Genomic DNA, 20,695 nt, shown 5'->3' on the forward strand with positions numbered 1-20,695 from the left:
CCACAGCCACACTGGGGTGAGGGGACCCAAGGAGCACCCAGACAGTTCAGCCTCAAGGGCCCGGGGGCAGAACCGGCTGGCCTGGATGTGGTGAGGGTCCAGAGCTGAGCCTAGAGGGGCTGCACAGAGCAGCCCAGGACCAGGCAGGGTCCCCCAGTGGCCCTGAGGTGAGAGTGTGAGGACCCCAGAGGGAGCCACAGAATCTGGCTGGATCTGGGCAGCAACCGAACAGCTGGCAGGCAGGGGGAGTGCCCGACCTAGGGGTGTGCAGAGGCCACCACCTCTTGTGGGGTCCAGTGGTGTGGACTCAGGCTGTATGGGTGCCTGGGGAGAATGCCGCGTCCCAGGGCCCAGGCTTTCCTCACGGTGGCCCCTCCGGCCGGCTGGTCTTTCTGCGATCATCCTACTCCACAATGCTCACTACGATGTACATCTGTTGCGGGGCGGGGGGGGTCTGCTTTGGTTCATTTGTTGTGAATAAGTCGGATTTAGACAGAAATCCTGCACACATTCCTGGTGCCTCCATGTGCGGCCCTGTGCTCACTGGACTCGGCTCAGCTGCACACCTGTGAGCCCTAAGAAAGTTCTAGAGGCTCCCAAGGACGCTGGGGGCTGGGGCTGGTATCACTGGGGTCCCAAAGGCTGCCCACCTGGGGGTCTCTTCTGCCATCTTCTGCAGGCTGGCTCAGGGTGCTGCAGCTTTGGGGTGCAGGGCAGTGCACGGGCCCTGTGGGAAATCCGGGGGCTTTCTGAGGGGCATGCTGGTGGCGGGGCCTGTGCCTGGCACAACTGCCCCCCGACACCCCGCCCACCGGCCCACAGCGCCTCCCTTCCGCGGCCGAGGACCCCACCGCCCTCACCACTGGGGGAGACGACGGCAGACGAGGCAGAAATGACGCAGACGTGGTTCTGTACAAAACCTGAAATAGTTTTACTCTTTTAAAATTTTGGTCTAAGTTGCCTTAGACCTCATGGACTCGATACAAGAGTAATATGAATTGGGAAATAAAACACTTTAATAGCCACAATAAACTTTGTTAGAAATGTACATGTTGCCAAAATAATAATAATAAAATTAAAAAAATAAAAGAGAGAGCGAGCGAGAGAACAGCCTGATGGCCGGGTTAGACCATATAAATGTTCAACAAGGACGGGAGACCTTCAAACGCCGGGCAGGAAGGTCGGGGCCCCGGGAGCCTCGCCTTCCCAGCCCGGGGCCGCATCCCCCCGACAGGACGAGGGTGGCCAGGCCTGTGCGAAGCTGCCTCTCCTCATGGACAGAACACCCAGGGACGGGCATATAAACAAAGCTCATAAGAAATGTACAAATATAAAAAGCTACAAACATTAATAAATTACAGCATCACAAAACACAGAACACTCCACAAGGTGCTAGTGAAATTACTGTCCCCACCCCTTCGTCAACAAGAGGGAAAGAAAGAGCTGGTATTCAAGTGGAAGATTCCTCTTCAGACGGGTCTGAAACAGATCTCGTGTGTACTGCTTGCTTCTGTAAAGACAGAGATAAGGCTGCACAGACATCACTTGTTTTTCAGGCAATACTTTAGTCCTAAAAGAAATAATCGTAATAATAACCGTAACAATCGAAAGGAAGAAGGAAAAGGAAAAGCATCAGAAACCCAACTGTTCATCATACTCGGCAAAAAACTTGTAGAAATGTTAATGAAGGACTCTATAGAAAGAAATTCCTAAAGATACTTTTACTCTTATAAAAAAAGTTATTTAAAAAGCTATTTACACGCTACATTCTATGAAAAATATGCTTCAGGAAATACATCTAAAATTAAAATACAGGATTGCCTGAGAAACAAATCCAGCCCCTTCGTGTCGATGGGTGGACACATGGTCCAGAAGCCACCATGCGCTCGACACCAAACACCAACAGGTGACAAGACAGAAGTGCCTGCCCCTGCATCCTTGGCTGCCCAGCCACCCCACCAGGCCCAGGGCAGGGCGCCTTGGCTGAGAAGTGCTTCTCAGAGTGTAGCTGATGGGGCTGGATGAGGCCCACCCATGTGGCTTAGCCGGAGCCCCCTGGGCCCCACATTGTGGCTGGGCTGGAGCCCTTCCCCAGGGACCCCATGGAGGCTCCCCTGCCTACTAACACTCTGACCCTGCTGCCGGCCCCAGTCGTCCCAAGAAATGCCCCAGGCATTCAGGGCACAACATCCACCATTCGGCCTGCCACCTGCCAGCCAGAGAGCACGGAAGCCCCTCACCTGGCTGGGCCAAATGCTCTCTGGACTTGTCTGAGAATTACTCAGGAAGAGAAGAGGGGCACATGAACACCCCACTTTCTCCTCTTCCTCTCTAGTCTTCTTTGCCTTTTTTTAAGCCTCTGGAGGCTGCCAGCCTATGGCCAGCTCAGACTCTGAGCCTGGTGAGCGTTGGCTCACTCCTTCCTCGAAGGACTTGTGCTCCCAGCAGAGCTGCGGAGGCCCTGCAATCACACCCACACTCTGGAGTGCCTGGAGGCTGTCCTGAAACTGGAATGGTCCTCAAACTGGCAGGGCCGCGTTGCGGGAACTGGTCACTCTAAGCAACTTGAGAAAGGACATGTGTCCGTATCAGCGAGCTCCGCCTGCTGAAGCAACAGGTGCTCATGCGGGGGGCGTGGTAGCCGGGAGGAGGCCAGGCCCTCCCTGGGGTGAGGCAGCGTGGCCGCCCTCCTCGGGGCTGATGTTCTCGCGGGGCTCCGGGGTCCTGAGCGGAGCAGAAGGGTCCTGGCTCTCCAAACTTTAAAGGAGCAGCTTCCCGTTCCGATGAATTTTCAAAATTTTCCCAAGCCTCTGCTTGGCGGTGGCCATGCCCTTTTTTGTACGTTTTCCTGGGAGCAGAGGTGGAGACACAAAAAGGCCAATGAGCGAAGGGGCAGGAGGAGCGCCGCGCAGGGCGGTCTGCAACTCCTCTGTACGAGGGTCTGCGACGCCCGAGCCCTGGTCTCCACACCCCTGCGAAACGACCAATCGGCGACAAAGCGAGTGGCTCAGAGGCTGCGTGGACTAGGGGGCTGCGGTGGAGGGGCTGAGCTGTGCTGAGTGGGTGGGGACGGGCAGAGGACACAGTACTACAAAGTGAGGGCCCCGCCCCACCTTCTGGCGGCAGGGCACCTGCAGCCACGCCCTGTGTCCAGGGCCAGCTGTGTCTCACGGCCACGGTGCACACAGATCAGGCGCCTTGGGGGTGACAGTGGGGACACCATGCGACCCCGCCTCCTGTCCCACCCCTAGTTCACACAGAGGAGCCTGGGTCACCCGGGGCCCCTCCCAGCGAAATTTTGGCAAACTGCTGACCACACCCTGACTCCAAGCCGGGCCCCAAAGCCGAGGCCCTGAGGGCCTGAGGGGGCTGGACCTCACTCGGAGGTGACCAGAACCCCCTGGTGGGTAACCCTCGCTCTCTACCCAAGTGGGACCATTTCTTTCACACACTGACGGAGAGCGGGGCCACACGTGCTCAGGGCTTTGGGGGGACAAAGAAGACCTGTCTAGAGGACAGTCTGTGAGTGTAGGCCACTCAGGGCCGGCAGGCACGGTACCTTTGGCAGCAGTGTTGTTGGGGGACGACGCAGAGGGCCGCCTCTGTGTGAGGAAGACCCCGGGGGCCATGGGCTGGGAGGTGCGGCCAGCCTGGGCCCCGGCAAAGGCACCGGCTGCCGTGTACTCATGGTCAGCCAGGCTGCTGCTGTGCGACTCCGCCAGGGGCTCAGGCGAGCTGCCCTCCTGCGAGGCCTGGCTGCTGGCCGTGCTGGTGGAGGCCGGGGTGGTGGAGGCTGGGGTGATGGAGGCCGAGGTGGTGGAGGCCGAGGTGGTGGAAGCCGAGGTGGTAGAGGCCGAGGTGGTGCTGGCCGAGGTGGTAGAGGCCGAGGTGGTGCTGGCAGAGGCAGAGGGGGAGGCGGTGTTGGGAGTCAGCTTCCTTTTGGTGTTTTTTTTCTTCCTGCTTTTCTGTTCCTCCTTTGAACAAAACATGCAGGCATGTTACCTGGCAGGGCTGGCCAGGCCTCAGAGGCTGGGGAGCAGCCTGCATGGCTCGGCCCCCCGGGCAGGAGGCCTCTCTGGTAAAGTAGAGCTTGCCGGCGCTGCGGGAGCAGGAAGGGCTGGGACTGCGGGGCTATGCCTGAGCCTCACATCTGGCCACCGTGAGCCCCCCAGAGCAGTGCGGGGGCCTGTGGAGGGACCACCACACCCCGCCGTGAGGTGGGCCGTCCTGGACACAGGGACACACAAATGTGGCACCAGCACTGGCCACGTAGTTGGGCCCTGCTCAATCTGAGTTTACCTAGTGGTGGGTGTAGGACGGACCCCCACCCATCACCTCAACCCCCTGGCACCCAACTCAGCTGCCGTGGGACTTCTGTCCCCATTTGGGCTTCCTCACACCCCACTTGAGGGACTTGGGGGCCTGGAGGAATGGGGTCAGCAACACTCAAATGTTCCCAAGCTTGTGGCAGCCCCCAGCCCGGGTGGTCTGTGCACAGGGCTGGGAAGGAGCAGAGGCGTCTGGGGTGCCTGAGCCCAAGCAGGGACCGCTGCTCACCTGTTGGGACAGCTTGGCCGCAGCGGCTGCCAGCCCGGTCTCGATGGAGGCCACTCTGGTCCCCTCGCGCACAGGCCTGTCCTGCCTTGGCACCGACGGGCCGACCCTCGCTGTAGGAGAGAAGGCCAGTCTGCCTCGAGTGCCGCGCCACCCTGCACCCTCCTGGGTGCCCCGATTCCACTGCAGTCTGTCCTCGAGTCCCAGGGACACATTACCACTCGGGGAGGGTCAGCGCAATGACCAAGGGTAGGGGGGTCCCCGTGCCAGCAAGTTGGGAGACAGCAGGCAGGGGTCATGTGGAAGGTGGACAAGGCCCCCACCCCACCAGCTGCCAAGAGGGGGCCCGTGCGAAGGTGGGCCTCCTGGGGCTGCTCACTGAGGAGCTGCTGGCAGAGGCCTGCCCCCGTGGGCCCTGCATGGCCCTCTCGCAGGAGCCAGGATGCCTGCGGGTGAGCTGCACAGGCACCCAGGCTGGGGTCATGGGAGGGAGCCCCAGTCAGGCTCCCGCAGGAAGGGGGCACCCCGTCTGAGCCCCACACAGAGCCAGGGGCCCACGTGGCTCACGTCATGGTGGACAGAGCCCCTCCTGGCCCCCTGCTACCTGTCGGGCTGTAGGGAGCGTCGTCCGAGCCTTTCCTCTTTTTGGACCGAGACTTGAAGACGGGGCTGTCCTCGTCGGACTCCAGGGAGGGGTAAACTAGGGGACAAGAGAAGAAGAACTGAGCCGCTGGCCAACTGGTGACTGGTGTCCCCGGGCACAGGTGATCCCAGAATCGTCTAGCCCAGGCCCCCCTGAGGTGCAGAGAGGGGCAGGGACCGGTTGGGTGAGAGGCCCCATCCAGCCCCCGGGGCGCCGGCCCAGCCTGGCCACAGCCCCCACTGGTGCCCGGTTCTTCTCAGACCGTCGGGCTCTCTGCTGCCAGCAGAGAAGAGAACTTCTGACGGCCCACAGGCTGCCTGAGTGAGTCTTGGGAGGAGGGAGCCCACATGGCTGCCAGGGGACGTGCCAGGTGCCACCCACCACAGGCTGTGACCTTCACACTCCAGGGCCGGTGGCATCTGAGCCCCAGGACCCACTCCATGCCCTGAGGGAGCCCAGGAACAGAGTCCGCTCTGCTGTCAGTCTGCCTGTCAGACCAGCAGGCTCCACTGCGAGGCCCAATGTGTCCAGCAGACAGGGCAGGGCCAGCCCCACCAAGTGGCCCTCAGACCCTCGGATGGTGCCGTGCCAGCACCCTGCAGCCCACTTGGGAGTGAGCAGCGGGCCGGTGCCAGCAGGCTGCACCCCAGGGGACATGCCCAGCAGTGGGCCAGGCATGGAGGGAGCTCCTCGCTCTGAACCCCCCATGCAGCCAAAGGCAGCTCCTCCGGAGCCCTGGAGCCCGGGTGCAGGGCCTATGGTGGGAGGGGTCCCTTCCCCTAGGAGGAGGTCATAGCCATGGCCTAGCCCCCAACCCACTGCCCACCTCAGACACAGTCCCCAGCCACCCTGGGCCTCAGTTTCTCCATCCACACAGAGACAGCCAGGGGGATGCGGTCTGAACGCGTCTGTGAGCGCGGAGTGGTGCTGCTGCATGCAGGACGGCCAGACAGGTCCCAGGAGAGCAATAGGCAGCAGCCTTCCAGCAAGCAATGCCCCTCCCAGGTACACACCGGGGCGTGTGCACACGGGCCAAGAAAGCCCACACACCACATTCACAGCAGACGAGTTACAGGCGCCAAGAGGCAGAAGCCCCCCGTGTCGTGGACGGAGACTGGATGAGCAGATGTGGCGCGGACTCCAGGGGGACAGCACTCAGCCAGAAAGGGAAGGGGTGCTGCCACAGGCTGCCACAGGGGGACCCCACAGAGCTCAAGAGGACCAGCCTCCTGCGATTCCATACTTGACACGACATGCCTGGGAGGGGACATCTGGAGGCAGCAGGGACCATGGCTATGGCGGCCAGGGAGGACAGGACTGCCGGCGGCTGTGGGCAGGGCTTCCTCTCAGGTGACGATGGGGTGCACACCCTCAAATACACAGAGCACCACTGAGCTGCATCCTTTTAAAGGGTGACTTTTAATGTCTGTGAACCTCATCTCGTGAAAGGGGCCGGGGAGGAGCCCCCCTCGGCTGCAGAGGTCCCCGCGGTGCTCACCGTAGTCCGAGTCCTTGAAGCAGGCGTCCAGGTGGTCCTGTTCCTCCTCATAGTCGTCCAGGTCCACGCTGCTCTTGGCCGCCCTCTTCAGCAGCCGCTTGCCCGCGCTCTTGCCACCAGCCCCATTCTTCCGGGCGCCGTGGGCCGCCAGGGAGCTGCCCTTGGCCTGGCCGGCGCCCCATGCGGTCTGCAGGCAGGAGTCAGAGGCCTGCAGGTTGGCCATGGACAGCATCCCCTGAATGGCTTCCTGTGTGCTGGGGGAGGCCGGGGGCTGGCTGGAGGCACAGAGAGACAGGACTCAGGCGGCGGCCTACAGCCCACAGCTCACAACACAGCCTGCAGCCCAGGGTTCGCGGCCCGGCATCCTGCCGCCCAGCGCCCAGCAGACGGGGTGGGGTGGAGGATGGTGGTGGCTGATGACTTCCCCATGGAAATGGCCTGCCGCCCACTCCCCCACTTTCTGCCCACCCCCCCACTCCACAGGGACGGCTGGAGGCCTTGGGACACAGACGGGACGCTAGGATGGGGAAGTGGAGGGAGGGGAGGAAGGGCAGAGGGAGAGGGGACCTCTCAGCCCACTCTGTGCTGCTCTCCTGCTGTGAACCCTTGCCCTCAGCCCCAGCCCTGGGCGCCCCTTCTCCTGAACCTTCACGGGCACCCTCCCATCTGGCACCCTGACATGGAGGCAGCACGGCCCTCTCCCTCCCACGACACATGCTCTCCCCAGTGACCCACATCTTCTCTCCATGGCTGCACCTGCACCTGCACCTCGATCTGCACCAACACCCACATCCACATCTACATGCACACTTGTGCCTTGATCTGGACCTGCAACCACACCTGTACCTCATCTGGACCTGCACCCACACCTGCACCTGCATCTGGCCCTGCACCTGCACCCACACCTGCACCTGCATCTGGCCCTGCACCTGCACCCACACCTCCACCAACACCTGCACCTTGACCTGGACCTGCAGCTACACCTTCACCCATGCCCACACCTGCACCTGGACCCGCACCCACACCTACACCCATACCTGCACCTGCACCTGGACCTGCACTCACACCTGCATCCACATCTACACCCACACCCACACCTGCACTCACGCCCACATCTACATCCACACCCGCACCTGCACTCACGCCCACATCTACACCCACACCCGCACCCACACCTGCACTCACGCCCACATCTACACCCACATCTGCACCTGCACTCACGCCCGCATCTACATCCACACCTGCACCCACACCTGCACCTACACGTGCACCCATACCGGCACTTGCACATACACCTGCATCTACATCTACACCTACTCTGCACCTACACCTGTAACTTACCTGGTGGCCACAGACACACTCAGATCAGCCTGGTGTAGACCCTCCTAGCCCCTGATACCCAGGCTGAAACAAGGCTACTTCTTGAGGTCGAGGCCACCTTTCAGTCCGCTGACCCCACACCCCGCCGCTGTCCAGCTCTGGGCAGTGCTGACCCCTGCACCTGGCCTGTGCTTTCCTGGCCACGTCCTTGGCCCCTGCCCTACACCTGTGCCCCTGCTCCCTCCTCGTAGCTACACTGTCCCCTCCCTCCACAAGGACCTGCTCTGGCTTCCAAAACACCCAGTGCAGCCTGTGCCACTGCCCGACTCTGTGTTCTCTGTGCCGCGGCCTGGGCTCTGGGAGGGTGGGCAGTGGCACCTCCCCACACAGAGTGGGGTCCAGACGCTGCTGGGTGGGAGGCTCCTCCTGGCTGAGTTCTGGGTTCCTCCAGCAGTGCTGGTGCCCTCCTTGTTCCTGTGGATCCTCCCACAGGGTCCTCAGGGGACCTGTTCTGCTCCACGCCCCCTGGGCCCACTTTCCTGCCCCCAGCCTGCCCCTGCCCAGCCCACACCTCCTGCAGCCAAGATCCATCAACCTGTCCGTGCGCCAGAATCACCACGGCAGCTTGAGGAACACCAACGCCCAGGCCTGCCTGGAGCTCAGGACCGGCCTGGCTCCAGGTGTCCCTGTGCAGCCAGGACGGAGAGTCCCACCCTGGTCCCCCCAGCCCTCCTCACAAGGCAGCTGACGCCCAGGCCGGCAGCTCCCAGTGGGCCTGCCCAGCCTGCGTCTCCCTTTGGGGGCCATTTCGTGTCCTCACCCTTGCCCACCACCCTAGGCTTTGGGCCACCAGGGACAGGACAGCTCACCCCGGACAGGACAGCCCAGCCGGGCTGCGGGAGCCGGCCACACCTCCTGTTGCATCAAGTGCTCCAGGGCTGACCTCCCTCCACTCCCTGGGACCCTGGGGGGCAGGGCCAGGAGCCAGGCGTGGGGTGGGGGGAGCATGGCCCCGCTTAGCCCACCTCCCCCATCACAGACGCAAGAGACCCGGGAAGAGGCAGCAGAGGTCGGGCCCTGCGCTTCTGACATGTTGGCCCCTCTTGCCTGCCCCGTGTGCCCCCAGAAGACGGACTTGACCTCGGGGCTGCTGTATCAGAGGTACACCTGGAAGTGCCCCGGGGGCTCTGTGTTCTGCTCTTACGCAGCCTCCCCCGCCCCCAGCCCCACTTGAGTGTTTGAAGCACATTTAGTAAGATCATTAACACGAGAAGGCAGCACGAGACCCTGCTCAGAAACAAGGTTCCCAAGACTGTGGCCGGGGCGGGACGGGGAGCGGGAGATGGCCCGGGGACGCAGACTCAGAGGGACCCCTGGCTGCCCCGGGGGCCACTGAAGCAAGTCTGGACCAAAGCCATCCTGCAAGGGGCACCACTAGGCTCCAGCAGGGGCTCAGCCCTGAGCGGCAGGGAGGGGGTCGACGGGTGGGTGCCTCTCTGGGCAGCCATCCACAGGGCCACTTCCCTGCCTCCAAGACACGCCAGACCTCTGTGTTCAGAGGTTTCACTGCAGCCCGTTCCAAGGCCGCAACCACCGGGAAATCAAGTACGTCAGACACCCTGGAGAGTCGGTCCCCATAATGGGCCCTCCGCCCGCCCCAGTGCCCGGCCCACCCTGTCCACGCCCAGGGGCAAAGGGCTGCCCAGACCCAGCCAAGAGTGCATGGCATTTGGCAGCCACAGTGTCATGGCTGCACCGTTGTCACCAATGCTCCAGAGCAAGGACAGAATCGACCCAGCAGGGGAACCAGCAAGGCCCACAGAGGGCCCTCCACCTTGCACAGGCCCCTGGGGCCCGATGCAGCCCAGCCCAGCCCAGCCCAGTCCCCGCCCTGAAGGTCTCGTGGCCCCTCACGCAGCCTCACGGCGGGACAGGACCGGAAGGGCAGGGGCCAGGACACCCACTGCGAGTGTCCCCCGGGAGGCCACGCCCACCCGCCTGGGCCATCGGGACCTTGTGGTCCCAGCCCAGCTTGGCTGCAACCCAAGGAGGGCTGTGAAGCCCAGGGCCACACGCCCGCCCCAGCCCCCCGCCTGTCCACGTGTGGCCGACAAATTAGGGAGCAAAGTCTAACCAGCGCACATGGAAAATAATACCTTAATCCTCCAATTATCATACCAAAATCCTCTGCTTTCCCCCCAGCGGCAAACACCAAGTAAACCATCCACAAGAAATTAACATATTTTCCTCCGTTTCTTCAGCTGTTTTTCCCCAAACAGTGAATACTTAGAACAGAGCAAGTGGACCATCAAAAGCTGACCGACGCTCCAAATGGGAGACTTGGGAGAAGAACCGCCTGTGGTGGGCTGGGGGGCCGGCCCGGCGGACACGCGTGCACGTGTGCAGGCGTGTGCAAGGGCACACGTGTGCCTCAGAGTGGTCAGAGCATCTGCACCCCGGCTGCCCTCCTCTCGGGGTGCCTCTCCCTGGACCTTGCGGGGGTCCCAGGGCGTCTCGGGCTCCTCTCCGAGGTCTGAGCATCAACCGGTCACTGAGGCGCTGGCCCCAAGGGTGCGGAGCCAGCCCCGGGCATCAGCACCTCGGAGGGGAGGAGCCTCAGGCCAGGGTCCCGACCAGGCCAAGGCCACAGGGCATCCCTGCAGTGAGGGGTTAGGTTTGCACCAGTACTGAGAGAGAACACCGGATCCCGCAGGCCGTCTGCGCCTCGGAGAGCCGTGGACCCTGCAGTCACTCCACCCCCGAGAGGAAACGCCCGCACCGTCCGCACCAGTACACTGCACGCGAGACGGTAACTCGTGGAAGACAAGACGGCTGTGTGGCCCAGCGAGAGCCCCCTCTGACCAAGCCTGGACCCGCCTCTGGGGCCCTCTGTCCATCTGTCCAAGACCGGCCTGACATGCGGCCTCTGTAGGCCCACGCAGCCCTGGGACCTCAATTCTGGAAACACAGACTTGGAGGCAGAGGGGGCCGAGCAGAGTGCAGGTATGGGGTCCAAGTGGGCAGCCAGAAGGTCGGGTGGGCCCTGTCGTCCTCAGGGCAAGCCACTCCGGCCTGGACGTCACCATCCAGCACAGTCACCCTTCCAGGACCCCCACGCTCGGCTTCCGTTATCAGGCAGACAGAGTCTAGTCCTGCCTCTGCCACCTCCTTGCAGTGTGGCCCTGAGCAAGCTGCCCAAGCTCTCTGAGCCTCAGTTTCCCCATTCACATGGTGGGAATCTCATGTCTTGAGGTCCAGGAGGGGAGCCACCCTGCCCACCCCTGGCGGCTCAGGTCCCAGCGCAGGGAGGCCACGGGACACAAAGGCCCCACCCCTTGGTTACCTGTCAGTGGTACTGGTGGAAATTCCACATGAAAAAACATGGCCGCATGCTTAAACCCAAAATTTAACTGGGATTGAGAGAGAATCTAAGTGGGACCATCACGGGAGAAATGAGGCCCAGCCCTTCAGCCAACGTAAAGCCCAGAGGGGACGAATCCGTCTCTCTCGGGTCAGAGAACTGGGGTTGGTGGACCCGGCAGGGAGAGCCGCCCGGCCCAGCCGAGCAGACACATGTCCTCAGCCACCTGCCCGCCCACCTAGAATCCTGGCGCCTCCAGAAAAAGACCAGAACCTACACCCACAGTGAGTGGGCTCCCGACCCACCTGGACAGGCCACGCATCTGTCACACAAAGTCACAGTGCTGTGCTCTCCACCCTCTAGGCACCCTGAACGTGGTCAGGCCAGAGCTGGACACCAAGTGGTCCACGTGTGGTCAGACAGACTCATGGTGGGCCAAGACCCATCACCTCCCCCGAACTGGGCCCACAACCTCTATTAATATAACCTGTGGTGAAATCACAGGGTATGGGGACTGTCTGTCAATCCCTGCACTGGGTGGGCCCTGAGCTTGCAGCAATCGAAGTCTGTGCCCCTCTCAGGCTGCTGCTGGGTCCTGTGGTTGGGCTGTGAATCCACGTCTTGACACAAAGCTAGTTGGGGCTTTACAAGGACAGTCTGGCTTGGTTCCCACGTGCCCCCAGTGGGTGTGGCGATCTGGAACCTGGTCAAGCTCTGAAGCCACTGCCTCCCTTGCCGCAGGGAGAGGTCCCTGCAGGAAAGCCAGCCTTGGGGTCCCAGAGAGGCTCGTCAAAGGCCCCTGATTCAGACGCCGGACACAGGACCCGGAATTGTTCTTATGCTCCTTTTATGACATTCGGGAAGTGACAAGACACAGATGCTGGACATCCCAGGCCGAAGCAGCCCCAACACCACCAGGTGCCCAATGCAGCACTGTTTTGCGCAAGGGCCCCCAGGTGCGGCAGCCCCTCCGGCCACAGTGTCCCTTGGAATTGCTCCTCAGCCGCCTCCCTGTCCAGGCACCAGGAGGAGCACCTGTCCTCAGGGTGCTGTGCCTCGCTCGGGAGCTCCGCTGACACACGGCACCCGCATGGCCAGCCCTGACGTGGCTCTCTGGCTGCTGGCGCCAGCCCTGCTGGGCAAGGGTCCTGCTCTGGCCGCCCAGCCTCTGGGACGTGGGGCCTCGGAGCCCCCTGCGCGCAAACCACCACGGCCACAGTGCCCGCTGCGTGAGCACCCACTCGCTCAGCCCACGGGCGCCCGCCTACCTGCTGGGGTTGTAGTCGAGCGCGCCCACCTCCTCGCTGGCCTGCAGCAGGTCCAGGATGCCCGCGGCCGAGCCCCCACCGTCCTTCTTCACCTTGGCGTTGCGGGCGGGCTTCGTGTCCGTGTCGATGTGCAGTGAGCCCTCGTCAGAGGAGTCGTCGCTCTGCTGCGGGGACAGGGCAGCCATCAGGGAGCGGCCGGGGGACAGGGGCTCCCGTTTCCCTTCCCAGAGAGAAGCTGACAGAAGCTTTTAAAGAGCTCACCTGGTGGGAGCGCACGCCTCGGGGCAGCTGGCCAGACACACCCGGCAGCGGCAGGGCCTAGGTGCCAAGCTCTCCACCGGGGTGGAGGAGCCACTCCCGCCACCCTCACCGCACCCCCCAACCCCGTCGCAAGGGCGGAGCTGTCCCCATGCCCTGCACGGTCCCACAGAGGAGCGCTGGCTCACAGGACTGCATACGAGGACCCAGCACTGAACAGATACAGGAGGGGCCGGTGTGCAGATGGGGAGCAGGCAGGAGAGTGTGCCCACACAGGAGGGACCCCAGGGAGCCCCAACAGGCAGCTCTATGGGGACGCCCAAGGTAGAATGTGACCCAGAGGGGAACCCTGGCCTCCTTGGTGACGGCCGCCACGCCCTGGGTTGAATGTGGCTTTAGACATCATCTAACTTCACACCCACACCTTAGTGTAGGACCCTCAGCAGGCCGGGCCACAACCCCGTGCCCCTGTCATCAGGCATCAGATGAGTCTCCACAGCAGGTCCAGCTGGGAGGAGCAGCTCCAGAGGCCCCCCACCCGCAGAGACCCACAGACCCTCCATGCACCCACAACTGCCTGCGTCCCTCTCGCGCGGAGCACCAGGGCTCACGATCCCACATCCAGAGCCCAGCCTGGCTCCCCACGAAGACACCCAAGGAAAGTGTGGGCCACGAGGACGCCCCTCCTGCCCCCCACGCAGAAAGCCCAGTCAGAGACGCTCCACCAAGCAGCGTGTGGCCACAGCCCTGAGGACAGCCAGGGTCCGGGACAGACCCTCGCTCACCCCAGAGCACTCACCTTGTACAGCGCAGAGTCCAGCTTCGGCTTCGTGACGGGTGTGGGCAGCGCCTCCTTCTTGTCCAGTAAGACTGGAAGCAGAGCAGACAGGCGTCCCGCAGCGGCTTTGGGAGGAGCGGCGCCCGGCCGGCCACGCCTGATGCCCACCGCGCACGCCCAAGATGGCCCTTTTGGGGCTGGGCCTGCCCCTCTCACATCCCCCCACTCACAGGACAAGTCCCTCTTGGGGGCGTTCTTCTTCCTCCGGATGGGAAACTCGTCGATCTTGAGCTCCCCGTCGTCCGACACGTACTCGTACTCGTCCCGCACGGGCTGCGGCTTGTCCTCCTTGAAGTTCTGCAAAGCCCCGAACACCCCCGGGCTCGGCTGCGGCTTGAGGGCCTTGGAGCTGGGGCGGCAGAAGCGGCCGGTCAGTGGGCGTCCACACGGCCTGGCCAGTGGCCCCAGCACGCCGCATGGGCCTCAGAGGACCAGCAGCCGAGCTGGAGGCCTCCCCGCCCCGGGCCTCCTCCTGATGCCGGCCCGTCCTGAGCGCCGCCTCAGCCCTCCCCCTGCCAGCCCCTGGACACGCATGGCCGGCCCACAGCCTGCTCTGGGCCTCACACGAGCTCAGAGCCAGGTGGGGCCGGCGCCAACCAGCCGGGGCTTTCTGCAGAGCTATTCTGGAAAAATAAATTCAGGGCCTTGGTGTAGACGCAATGGTCTAAAAATCATCATTGAGCTCGTCTCCCTCTGGGGCAGGCAGGACTCCCGCAGACGGGGAGAGCCCGCCACGCTCCACCTCCCCACCCCCGTCACCCCCCTACACCCTAGTCAGCGCAGGCCGGGTGCTTGGCAGGGGTCAGTGGGCCAGGGCGGGACGTCTGCAATTCTCAAGGAGGACAGCTCCGAGTCACAGCGGAAACTTAGAGGACGGCCGCGGGCAGCCCTGCCAGGTGTGGGCACGAGCTATGTCACGCCTCACACACACGACACACATGTGTACATGCACACAAACACACACCACATTCATGTACACATGCACGTACACACATACAAACACACACACATGCACAGCCCTGCACACACACAGGTGCGACACAATTATAGAGTCATGTCTGCCTTCCTCTCCTCCATGTCTGACTCTCTATAGCACGTCGGTCGTGGAGTTAATGCTGTGTAAAAGGTCCTGGGACGCAGCCGCTGAGCTCCCGATAAACCAAGGACATGCTCAGGGCCATGCAGTCAGGACCCCGGGGGCTGCAGGCCAGTCCCATCCCCCGGCTGGCTGAGTGGCCTTGGCACATGCTCTCGGGAGGAAGGCGCCCACCCGTCAGGCTCTGCATGGACACCAGACACTCGTCCACTCTGTTTCTCCACCACCTGGAAGTGGCCTTCTCCTCCCATCTCGCAGATGAGGAAACTGAGGCCCATGGCAGAAAGGCAGTCCCATTCCCTCTGGGACATGCTGCTTACCGCCTCAGGGTGCCCATCCCGGACTCTGGACTCAGCCAGCAACCCAGCAAGCACCAGCCCCTCCTGGCACGAACATGCACGTACCCCAGGAGTTTCTTGTTGGAGAAGGAAAACGAGAACTTGGTGTCCTTGTTCCCTGACAGAGGAGACTTCTCCAACTTCTGCTCTTCCTCCATCTTCAGCAGGGAGTCGGGTTTGCTGTTCTGAAAAGCCAACCCAGGACCGTCCTTGAGCCCCATGCAGGCGGTCAGTGGGCAGAGGCAGCAGGACCGACCCCCTCTGGCCACATCCACCTGGACACTCACGCTCACTGAAGCCCCGACCTGCAGGCCCGGCCTGGGACAGTGCCCGGCTCCAGGGAGTGTGAGCTCCAACATGGGCCCGGCCACGAAGAGCAACGCCACCCATCAACTCAGAGGGCAACGCGCTCAGCCTCTTAGGCGGGGTGCACCCAAGGCAACCCCTCAGAAGGCGGCCCCCAGTGGCCACACGTGGAGGACCAGACCCTCACAGAACTTCACAGCACTGCCCAGCTGGGGACAGGCAGACACACGCCTGCACACACCCCACAAACACGCACACGCAGCCACACAGGTGTGCACCTCCACTCATGCCACCAAGCCCACATGCACCCAGTATACCTCATCTCATGAAGGCAGCCCTCCCTGAGGGTGGGTTCATGCACCTGCACGCACGCACACATACGCACACACATGCACACGCACACATCTCACCTTGTACTTCCACTTGGCCTCCGACTTGCTCTTAGTTTGCTCTCGGATTTCTAGCCTCTCCACGTCATTCTGTGTGCTGATCACCTCCTTGTTGGGCACACTCAGGACGCTCTTTGTGGCCTAGAACACAGCAGCTGTGACCCAGCAGCAAAAATGGGAGGGCAGCAGGGTACCCTCAGGCTACAGCACAAAAGCAAGAGCCCACAGCACAGAGCTCCTGCCTCCAGCTGACCCACATACAGAAGCTCATCCACCCAGCCAACCACCCGTTCACCCATTCCATCCTTCCATCATCACCCATCCATCCATCTATGCATCACCCACCCATCTACCCACCCATCCTTCCATCATCACTCATCCATCCACCCATCCACTCATTCCACCCATCTACCACCCATTCATCCATCCACCCACCCATCCATCCACCACCCATTCATTATATCCACCCACCCATCCATCCATCTACCCACTCACCCACCCATCCATGAACCCACACACCCATCCATCCCCCAACCAATCCACCCTGCCTCCCCGGCTTCTTCCTTCCATTCATCCATCTATTCATTCATTCATCTACCCTCTTTGCCTTAAGGAAGAGAAAACCAATGTGCCCCACTGTAGCCCTGTGACATTGGCCTTAGCAGTTGCCAATCCCCTGCAAAGTGGGTAATCCTCTCCCACTAGCAGGAAATCACTGAAGGAAGCCTGGTCTCAGGGGCTTGTGGTCTCTAAAGCCCATACCTAAGACCCTATGGTCACAGGTCACACTGGTGGTCCTCAGGGCCAGCCCCACCTCTGTCACTGCCTTTAGGGGCTCGCGCTGCCCTGGGCAAGCCTACTGTGCCCTGCCCCTCTCCTGCTCCCCCCCCCCGCCCTCCACTGGCCCATCTTCAGGTCTCATCCAATGCCTGGGCCCCAGAAGACTTAGCCAACTCTTCCCCTTGGGTGACCCTCTGTGATGCCACCCTGTCCCAGCACAGACTCACTGCTGCCTTCATCATAAAGGTCTCTCCTCAGCTGCCTGCAAGCCGAGCTTGCTGAGGCAGAGCCCACCACACCACCCTGGGTCTCGAGGATGACGAGGACATGGCGGCCCCAGTCCACCCCACAGGCCCAGCCCCCCACAGCACCCACAGGCCCCCAACCATGGGCAGGGAAGGCAAGGCCACCCACCTTGCCCTTCTTGGGCGGCTCGATCTTGGTCAGCGCCTCCTTGGTGTGGGCCTCCAGCAGGTCCAGGTTGGGGATGGTGGGGGAGGCGGCCCCCCTGCACTTCTTCCCTTTCTTCTTGCCCCCATCCTTGAGCTTCAGTGACTTGGGGGGCTTCGGGGGCTTGGGGGGCTTAGGGACTTTGGATGGCTTGGGCATCTTCACGGCTTTGGGAGTCTTCTTTTTGGACACTTTCTCCAGGAAGGACCGAGGAGGGCTGGCCTCAATGGGGGATGGGGGCTCCTCCTTCTCCCGGTCCCCAAAACAGACCTCATCTGAGGAGACGGCAGTGGTCACTTCAGGTCGGGCAGCCTTGGAGGCAGTCTGGGGGGAGGAGGGGGACGTGTGACCAACCACCACCTCCCAGGAGGGTCTCACCGCCCCAGGCTGTGGGAGACTCTCAAGCAGAAAAGGAGCGTCCCTCTACACCATGTGACATGGGCACATCCACCTACACCGAGTGACACGGGCACATCTGTCTACACCGAGTGACACGGGCACATCCACCTACACCGAGTGACACAGGCACACCCGTCCACAGCGTCCCTGTGACACTCGCACACCCATCCACACCATCCCTGTGAAACAGGCATACCCATCTACACCGTCCCTGTGACCTGCACACACCCGTCCACACCGTCCCTGGGACACACGCACACCTGTCCACACCGTCCCTGTGACATGCTCACACCGTCCACACCGTCCCTGGGACACTCTCACATCCATCCACACCGTCCCTGGGACATTCTCACATCCATCCACACCGTCCCTGGGACATTCTCACATCCATCCACACCGTCCCTGGGACATTCTCACACCTGTCCACACTGCCCCTGGGACACTCTCACATCCATCCACACCGTCCCTGGGACATTCTCACATCCATCCACACCGTCCCTGGGACATTCTCACACCTGTCCACACTGCCCCTGGGACACTCTCACATCCATCCACACCGTCCCTGGAGCATGCTCACACCCGTCCACACCGTCCCTGGGACACTCTCACATCCATCCACACCGTCCCTGGAGCACGCTCACACCTGTCCACACCGTCCCTGGGACACTCTCACATCTGTCCACACTGTCCCTGGAGCACGCTCACACCTGTCCACACCGTCCCTGGAGCACGCTCACACCTGTCCACGCTGTCCCTGGGGCACGCTCACACCTGTCCACGCTGTCCCTGGGGCACGCTCACATCCATCTACACCATCTGTGTGACGGTGTCACACGGCAGCATCAGCCCCTGACCCTCCCCGCCTTGATGGGGATGGCTGGCCCACCCTGAGGCACAGAGGGCTGAGAGCTGTAAAGGCTTGCTCAAGCAGCGTCTCGAGGGGCTGAAGTCCTCTCCCCCCAGAGTCCCCCGACCGCGGGCAGCTGCGGAGGAGCCCCCGGCTATCTCCACCCACTGTGCTCCTGCCAGGAGACCGCTGGCCGGCCACAGGGGCCTGGGCACCAGAGCCCCATCATGTAGGCGGGCCTGCCCTACGGGCTGGGCCATCTGGGACATGGCTGTCCTCGGCGGGCAGCTCTGGGGAGGGCCAGGGAAGACGGGCAGAGCCTCCCTCGGCTGGGCTCAGTGGCCCTGGGTCATCAGCCCAGGGCCAGCCCCACCTCGCTAAGCCGGATCTCCTTGGCGAGGTCTTTGATGAGCTGCGAGGGCTTGAAGTGCTCCGGGAGCTCGTCCTCATGCTCCGCCAAAGCCTGCAGGACAGCCAGGCACAGGTCAGCGGTCAGCCGCGCGTGTGGGCCACACCTGCCTCCACCCCTGCCCACACTGGGCCCCATGCAGGCTCAGCCTCAGGGGCCCCTGACTCCCACTGTCCGTCCCTCCAGGCCGTGCCCCACCTCCCACATCACCGCTCAGACAGGTGTGAGGGCAGGGGCCGCCATGGCGTGGACTGGTCACGTGGGTCTGGGAGGAGTTAGTCTACACGGGCCAGACACAGCCCCAAGGAGGAGGCCCTGCTGTGACCCCACTCCACAGGTGGAGAAACCGAGTCCTGGAGAGAACAAGGTGCCCGGGGCCACCGCCAGCTGTGGAGTGGATGTGGGCCGTCCGTCCTTCCTGGCCACACAGCTGAAGTGAGGCGAGAGGGACCCCCCATACCACTCCAGGCCTGGGAGCCAGAGGAGACGAGGCAGCAGGAAGGCCCTCGGAGGGCACCGGCCGCCCACCCCGCCCAGCCCGCCTGTGAGAGCAGCAGGAAGTGCACAGGGGCCCCTCCTGGCCTCCCGCTAAGGCCTCCCGCAGCCTGTGGGGCCTGCTCGGACTGCGCTGGCTCCCCCGACTGGGAGGAGCCCCCAGGTGGGGACACTGCCCCAGAGGGCGCCTGAGACTGACAGGACCCCCTCCTCTCTGTACAACGATCTAGACAAGACGCCCAGGGGAGTCGAAGTCACTTCTCCAGGGCCTCCATTAGGAGATGCGGCTGAGGTTTGGGCGCCAGTGAGGGGGCTAACACTCTACTGTGGGGCGCGGGGGGCCAGGGTAAAGGACCGCCCACATCACAGAGCCAAGTCAGCCTCCGAGCTGACACCTGGGCCACCTGGAGGGCCGAGAGGGCGTGCCAGCTCTCCCGTCCGACCCAGCGCCTGGTCACCTGGGCCGTGGCTGCCCCAGGCCCTCCCTGCCCCCCTGCTCCTGGCCTGACGCAGCCCCATCTCCACCGCCCACCTTCCTCCCACTGGCTCTCCCAGCCCCCACCCCTCAGGCCAGGCCCCCGGGTGGAGGGCTCCCTCCTGACCTGGGCAGGTGCACCCACCGCTCTTCACACTCCTCCCCACTGAAGGCGGGATGAACCCTGGGGACGGATGGCCCCACCTGCCACCCCTCTACCCTACCCTGTCCGGCACACCCCCTACCTGCTTTTTTGTCCATGACCTGAAAGCACCATTGAGAATTTTCGCTCCCTGGACTAGGTGAGGGGGCAGCTGCTTCCCGGATTTGTGAGAACCTGGGGGACACACAGGGGTTCACTCAGGGGGCGCCCGCCCGCCTCACCTGCCACCCCCAAGATGCCCAGTGGGGCCATCAGGGCTGACCTCCCAGAGCCTCCACCCGGCCCCACCTGCCCAACTGCCAACGGTTTCTCTTGGAACCCGGGGGGCGCCCTGCAAGGGGCAGGACTGGCCCTCCCACCGTCCACTCGTCAGGCCCCTCACCCAGGCGGCCCAGCGCCCCCTCCCCTGGTCCCCTGCCCGTCTAGGCAAAAGGCCACAGTTGCACCCCACACCAAGCGTCCCAGCGCTTTCTGATACCCACCCTCACATCGCCCTGCACGGCTCAGGGACACCAGCAGTGGGTCTGGTTCCTGCTGGGGCAGCCCAGGGCAGGTATCGCCTCAAACATGCCCAACTCCACAGAAAAGAGAGCGTCCCCCTCTTCCCGCCAGAGAGCTCACTGCAGCTCTGACGTGCCAGGAAACCGTCTGCCTGGCCCATGCTGTTCCCTGGGTCCCTGTGGCCCGCCCATCCCATCAGCCTCCACAGAGCAGGGTCCGAGGCAGAGGCGGGGTGCCCCCCACAGCCCCATCGGTCAGCAGTTGTCCCAGCTTGAGCCATCAGCCACCCCCAGGGTGTGGCTCTGCC

At 63.0% G+C, this 20,695-nt stretch overlaps 1 protein-coding gene across 4 annotated transcripts in view; it reads right to left on the reverse strand.

The window, feature by feature from the left end:
• Positions 1–907: 907 nt before the first annotated feature.
• The window catches only part of PHF2 (PHD finger protein 2), an 80,860-nt gene continuing 61,072 nt past the window's right edge, over positions 908–20,695 (reverse strand). For 2 of the 4 annotated variants that reach the window (XM_070590068.1, XM_070590070.1), the window contains exons 10-22: positions 19,970–20,061; positions 18,719–18,808; positions 17,064–17,423; positions 15,891–16,010; positions 15,241–15,359; positions 13,911–14,089; positions 13,702–13,772; positions 12,645–12,805; positions 6,696–6,970; positions 5,159–5,254; positions 4,558–4,667; positions 3,560–3,974; positions 908–2,848 (exon numbers count right to left, since the gene is read on the reverse strand). In XM_070590068.1, coding sequence (XP_070446169.1) covers positions 2,760–2,848; positions 3,560–3,974; positions 4,558–4,667; positions 5,159–5,254; positions 6,696–6,970; positions 12,645–12,805; positions 13,702–13,772; positions 13,911–14,089; positions 15,241–15,359; positions 15,891–16,010; positions 17,064–17,423; positions 18,719–18,808; positions 19,970–20,061 — 2,177 coding nt within the window. In that variant the 3' untranslated portion in view covers positions 908–2,759. Of the gene's footprint in view, positions 2,849–3,559; positions 3,975–4,557; positions 4,668–5,158; positions 5,255–6,695; positions 6,971–12,644; positions 12,809–13,701; positions 13,773–13,910; positions 14,090–15,240; positions 15,360–15,890; positions 16,011–17,063; positions 17,424–18,718; positions 18,809–19,969; positions 20,062–20,695 lie in introns of all 4 variants that reach the window. The other 2 variants (XM_070590067.1, XM_070590069.1) reach the window with 1 other exon arrangement.

Source organism: Equus przewalskii, chromosome 22 (assembly GCF_037783145.1).
Source record: "Equus przewalskii isolate Varuska chromosome 22, EquPr2, whole genome shotgun sequence".
NCBI lineage: Eukaryota > Metazoa > Chordata > Mammalia > Perissodactyla > Equidae > Equus > Equus przewalskii.